This window comes from Thunnus albacares, chromosome 13 (assembly GCF_914725855.1).
Source record: "Thunnus albacares chromosome 13, fThuAlb1.1, whole genome shotgun sequence".
In the NCBI taxonomy this organism is placed as follows: Eukaryota; Metazoa; Chordata; class Actinopteri; order Scombriformes; family Scombridae; genus Thunnus; species Thunnus albacares.
The window spans coordinates 15,329,771-15,335,378 of NC_058118.1; the positions used below are offsets into that span (position 1 = coordinate 15,329,771).

The 5,608-nt window shown below is 38.7% G+C and overlaps 1 protein-coding gene across 1 annotated transcript; it reads right to left on the reverse strand.

Annotated features, from left to right (window-relative positions):
- Positions 1-744: 744 nt before the first annotated feature.
- On the reverse strand, positions 745-3,687 carry ugt5d1 (UDP glucuronosyltransferase 5 family, polypeptide D1). Its single transcript, XM_044370807.1, has 4 exons — positions 3,528-3,687; positions 3,003-3,301; positions 2,200-2,913; positions 745-1,628 (listed from the first exon to the last, which is right to left on the reverse strand). Exons 1-4 carry the CDS (start codon positions 3,529-3,531, stop codon positions 1,044-1,046), a joined length of 1,602 nt encoding a protein of 533 aa, XP_044226742.1. The 5' UTR covers positions 3,532-3,687; the 3' UTR covers positions 745-1,043.
- Positions 3,688-5,608: the final 1,921 nt, after the last annotated feature.

Consider the following 5,608-nt stretch of genomic DNA (forward strand, 5'->3'; position numbering starts at 1 on the left):
GGCAGGACATAATCGATCTCCAAGTTTTCCATAAAACCTGGACATGATACATATTGTACATGTGTTCTTGATATTTTGATTAACTTTGCTATCACTCACACAGGGCATCTAAAAGAAAACATTGTATTGTCTTTTCTAACACAGCTAAATCAGTTTCTCCAAGATTTCATCTCTTCAACAAGCCCGTTAGTTTCTTGACATAATTCAATTTTCCTGTATAGATAATGAACTCAGTTTTGCCCTCTGATCCAATGGAAATTTGGCCTCATAGCCTTAAAATGTCAACTGTGACATTCTGGCCTCCAGCATATCTAGTGTGGGCTTTTGTTTTACAAGTTTGGGATTTGGACAAGCGGGGTCTAATGGAATGTGGGCATGTGAGGCCAAGGTGTCTGTGAAATGAACGCACAGTTACAAATAGAAAGACCAAAATCTTGCAGGGAAGGAAGTTAATGTTAGAAGTTTGCTACAGCATCCGGTTCAGCATGTGAGTTACTGCAGCAACAAAGATTTTTGTGCAGGACATATGCAACCAAAAGGATAACAAACAAAAGCATTTCCTTTTAAATAAACATTTATTATTCTTCACTTTATTCAAAATCGGAATGGGGACAAATATGGTATGCTACACATTTTTTTTTCAAATGTTTCATTACATCTGAATTGATTTCAGCCAAAAACACAAAAAATTTTGGTAAAGAATATGATTACGATCAGTGTGTTGCTCCACACTTTTTACAGTGGATTACAGTGGATGGAAGTTTGCAGAATCACATCAGCCAGAAGATCAAACTGTAATCCATTATTTAAGGGTGACTAAAATCTTAATCTGTCCAAATATATTTGACAATTGGTTTTACAGAAAAAGGGTTCTATTACTTTAATTAGAACATATCAAATGTAGTTAAATTAAATGACTTGATTGTCATTAAGCAGCATAAATAATAGTGAGGCACAAATGAGATACCTTAAGATGTATGCTTTTTTCTAAATTCAGTGCTTTAGAGAACTTGAGATATATTTCTAAACAAATTTGACCTCAGTCAGTGTTGTTTGGTTTTGGTCTTTCCTCTACTTCTGCAGCATAGGAACCTGAAAACTGCCAAAGTAGAGAGCAGCAGTACAGTCGCAGCAGTCAGCAACAGCAGCAATACATCTAAACAGTAATATGAGTACCAGGGCATCTTATAAGCCTCTGTACGCAAGTGAGGAGCCCCTTTGTGGCGCATCACATATTCTACCCAGAAGATGGCCTGATCCATGGGTGCCATTGGCTGATCTCTGTGCAAATGTGATAGTCTCTGCATATTCTGTCTGTAGCTGTCTTGATGGAGCACTTCCTTCAAACCTTGCTCAAAACTGTGGCCATTAATGTCAGCTAGCTCAATGATCTTTCCAGCTCCTCTCTCCCGCAAACGTAGAAGGTTGTCATATTGGTCGAAGAACAAGGGTATGCCGAGCACAGGGACACCGTGGTAAATGGCCTCCTGGACTCCATTAGTTCCTCCATGAGCCACAAAGACTTTGGTCTGTGGGTGGCCCAGAAGGTCCTTCTGTGGCATCCAGTCCACCATCAGGGTGTTGTTGCCCAGAGTCGAGGGACGTTCCCCTATGTGTCTCCATATCACCTAATCAGAAAACAAACAGTCATTATGACTTCACTGTGTATCTGTACACCAGCAGATTTTTTTCTTCATTTACCAAACACCTGTTATAATTTACAGCTGATACTCAAAAAAACTTTACATGAAAAATTAAATTAAACAACTTAATAAACTACAACACAATACAAATGCAGAGCGGTGCGGGACTTCAAATTACACATTAAATGCAGTTTTAAAAGGTAAGTTTTGAGCATATAGCAAGATTGTAGCAGTATTAAATATTGATTTAAACTGTCCTTTTATTAGGTAACAGTCTATTTTCAATTCTTCTGTGAATCAATCAATCGATCGATCAATCGATTTTCCACACCCACTCATAATAGACTCCTTGGTCAGGTTTACAGCCTATCACCAGTCTTTAGATCCCTTTTTAAATTGGACTTATTTCTTGGAGGACTGATTTGTTCATTTGTAGTCTTATATAAATTTCTCTATTTCTGAATGAAAATGGCTTTTTAGTGTCTCCGGGTTACACAGTTTAAACCTTTTCAACATTTCATGTCGTTGCCCAAGTAAATCAATAAGCATCTATTACCTTCTGAGGCATCTTGGCGAAGACACTGGCAATTTCATCCGCAACCTCGCTGGGCAAAGCATTAACCAAAGTTCCCAAAGTCATGATGATTACTCCATGCTCCCCAGCACTCTGAACAAACTCCTCCAGGTCTGCTGGCAGAGGTTGTGGCGGTTTGCACTGGAACCCTCCTATGTAGATGACATTTGGCATTGTGGGCCGAGGGAAATCAAACACAAAATCTGACCTGAAAAGCCAGATGTCTGCCTCCTGAAGAAGTGAGATGATGTCACATCCGCCCTCAATATATTTATCACAAATGGCATCATAGCTTGGCCCCACCAAGATTTTCTGCTGGAACATAATGATACTGTGGAAAAGCATGTTCTTGACCCTCTGAAGGAAATTCATTTTGTCCGTTAAGCCCGATCCTGGCGCTGGGATATAAGAGAGTGGGGAGGGGGCTATGGCAAAGTGGCCCTCTCCACTGGTGATCCAGCGAACATTAAGCACAGTGGGCAGTTTGAGATACTTGGCTAGTACAACCCCTGGTGCTATCGCTGGGTCAGTGAGAACTAGATCATATTTGGAATTCATTAAGCTTTTGACAAAATTTTTATCCTCAAATATTTGAACGAGGGTATCAGTCCATATTGAATGGGCCTGAGAGATCATGGAAAGGAATTCTTTGGTGAGTTTGAAGAAAGTAAGCGCTGAAGCCCCCTCTCTCTGTGCCTGAAAAACAAAACATAGAAAACATTGTGATTATCTTGATATTTGAACAAGTGAATGAACCACATGGGGCCCAACCCATAATAACATACCTTCATATGCGCCTGTAGGTACGCATCAAAAAAGTTCTCTAAATCTTCTTTCATTTCAAGTGTAATGGATGTGTAGACAGGAGATTTCTCTGCAATGTACCAGCTAGTGGAGGCCCTCATCACAGTAATGCTGTGGCCCCTGGCATGAAGTTCCTCTAGCAGGATCTTCATGTTGATCCAGTGGCTGCCATCTACAGGGAACACCAGAATGTTTCCTCCATTGCAAGGTGGTGCGAAGGAAATCAGACATACACTGAAGACTACAAATATTCCACACACACGATGCAATAGCATGGTTCCTAAAATGCCAGAGAGAGAAATGATTTTGAATAAGACATTTTGAATAAGAGACATCCTCAGCTTCAACATATCATCTAGAAGAAATGTGGTTAACAAGTTTTTCTAACCAGACGTGCATCTACAGGTTATTTTACATTTGTACATACACACTGATGACAAAATATCATTAATATCATTCAGCACATATGATACCAACATGATAAAATATTCCTGATATTCACTTACCCATGCTCAGGAGTAGCAGCAGTTATCCAACTTGTCCTCAGACTGACAGTCTCTCTATGTATTCCTTACATATTTGAGTTCAAACTCCAGTGTCAGAGATGATCGTCCTTTCGAAGGTAAATGAGTTACATGTGGCACGTGTCCCATGCATCTACGGTGCTGCCATAAATGTTCTGCAAATGACAACCAAAGCAATCACATTATTATTTCTTCTTTGTCATGTCATCATAGTTTTATTACTTCATTTAGTAATACTGTTAAACTATACTGTTTATAGTTTTGTGAATGTGTTTCTCTCTGCCTCTTGTCACGTAAGAACAATGCTTGCGTCATATCAACCTGTGACCTCTTTCATAAGGTTATTAGAGTGCTTTATGTAATGATAAGACACATGATTTCTACACATATCTCGAAAGTGTAAATGAAAACCTGGAGGAAGTATGGGTAGGTTTTCCCCAGTATATCATGCTTTTAGGATGTCTTGCATTTATTTTCTCCAGGTTTTTGTCTACTATGACTCCCTGTGTGCCAAATATATTTGCCAGTGGAATGTAGGTTGCAGGTCTCAGAACCAACTGAACTCTGTTGATCCGAGGCGTGTCCTCACACATCAATCTAGCTGCAGCTTTATTTTAACCACAAAAGACCATGAAGGGAATAATGATTTTATTTATTTAATTGTAAAGATATGGCTTAAACCCCAGAACTGTCTCAAATGGTTTAAGTTGAATTAAAGATGGTGCACATATTATTCAGGACAATGCACCCATGATTTTTGTTTCCCTTTTAGGGTTTTTTAAGGTGGAAAAAAGTTAAACTCTTGAGGAGACATACAGGAGATCACCAGTAAAAACACAATGAGGAACCAATGAGTAACAAAGGGTGTGGGAACAATTCATCTCTCTGTTTCCAGGCCTGTGCCTCCACCTGTAAGTTCATGTTTGTATATGTGGGCTATGAACGCTATTAAAATGCTTCTGCACAGCAGTAATCTGGCTGAATGGATCCAGTGTAAGCAGAGGACTGCAGCTTCTGCAGTTGTGCTTGTGATATGCTGTTTTCATTCATGTAGACAAAGAAGTCTCTATTTACAGTCTGAGAAATATAACAACTCTTAAGAAATATAATGCACTTAAGCAACAAGGAAGCAAAAGGACAATTATCAATCAAATATGAGTAAAAATCATTATGATTAAAGTATATTCACTAGTTGATACATCATGGGAATGTTTAATTTTAGATGTGGATGAATAATCACAGATTTTGAGTGAAAAAGGATGATCAGTAAGTTGATTGATTGATTAAAGTGGCAAACATTTGTTTCTTACCTGGCTGTCCATAGCTTCCTCTTTGGAAATGTTTACAAAATGTTTCTCTCTAAAGGGATTTGATGATAATGGAATTAAGCATGAATAAACTCAAATCTTCACTTATTGGGGAAAATCACCTGCTGGTCCTGAGTGGCAGAACACTGTCCTTCTCTGGTGTCTAACAAGGAAAAATGAGGAAGCACTTCAACACCACATTTGCATAATTAGTAGTGCAGATCATGCTTCTGTTCAGGTAATAATGGGCGTCTCACTGTGCAGATATATTTTAAAGATAACCTATATAGCTTGTGAGTCTCAGTTTTCATAATACCATTCCTTTCTCTCCTGAGTCCACTCTGGCTTCTCTGGTTTCATTGGTTTCCCCCAAACACTCTCAGGAGAAAAACAATCATTCTATTTTTCCCCACAAACCTGGAAAAAAATGGACACACGCTGCTGGGTCCTATTGCCTGCCTCTTTCTGGGGTTATTGTGGACTTCATGCAAATATAGAGAGGTAACCACAAAGCAAAAAACGTGTTCCTGATAGTTTAAGGTATTTTGACTGAAGGGTTTTTCTTGCTTTTGTTTTTTTTTGTTTTTTGGTTTTTTTTGTAGTTTCATTTTGCAATCTTTTAAACTACAATTTTACAGAATAACATTTAAGTATCACTCGCCACGTGGATTAATTGGAGCAGCAGGTGACTGTTTAGTCTGTAGCAATTTGGTTGGTGGATACAGATTTTTCTTTTACAACATTCCTATACACATC

What these genes read in the sequence shown, in the direction of transcription:
- ugt5d1 (XM_044370807.1), bottom strand. An exon ending in ACCTACAGGCGCATATGAAG is followed by an intron (nt 2,914 to 3,002) that starts GTATGTTATTAT and finishes TTTGTTTTTCAG; the next exon opens with GCACAGAGAGAGGGGGCTTC. An exon ending in TCGCCAAGATGCCTCAGAAG is followed by an intron (nt 1,629 to 2,199) that starts GTAATAGATGCT and finishes TTTTCTGATTAG; the next exon opens with GTGATATGGAGACACATAGG.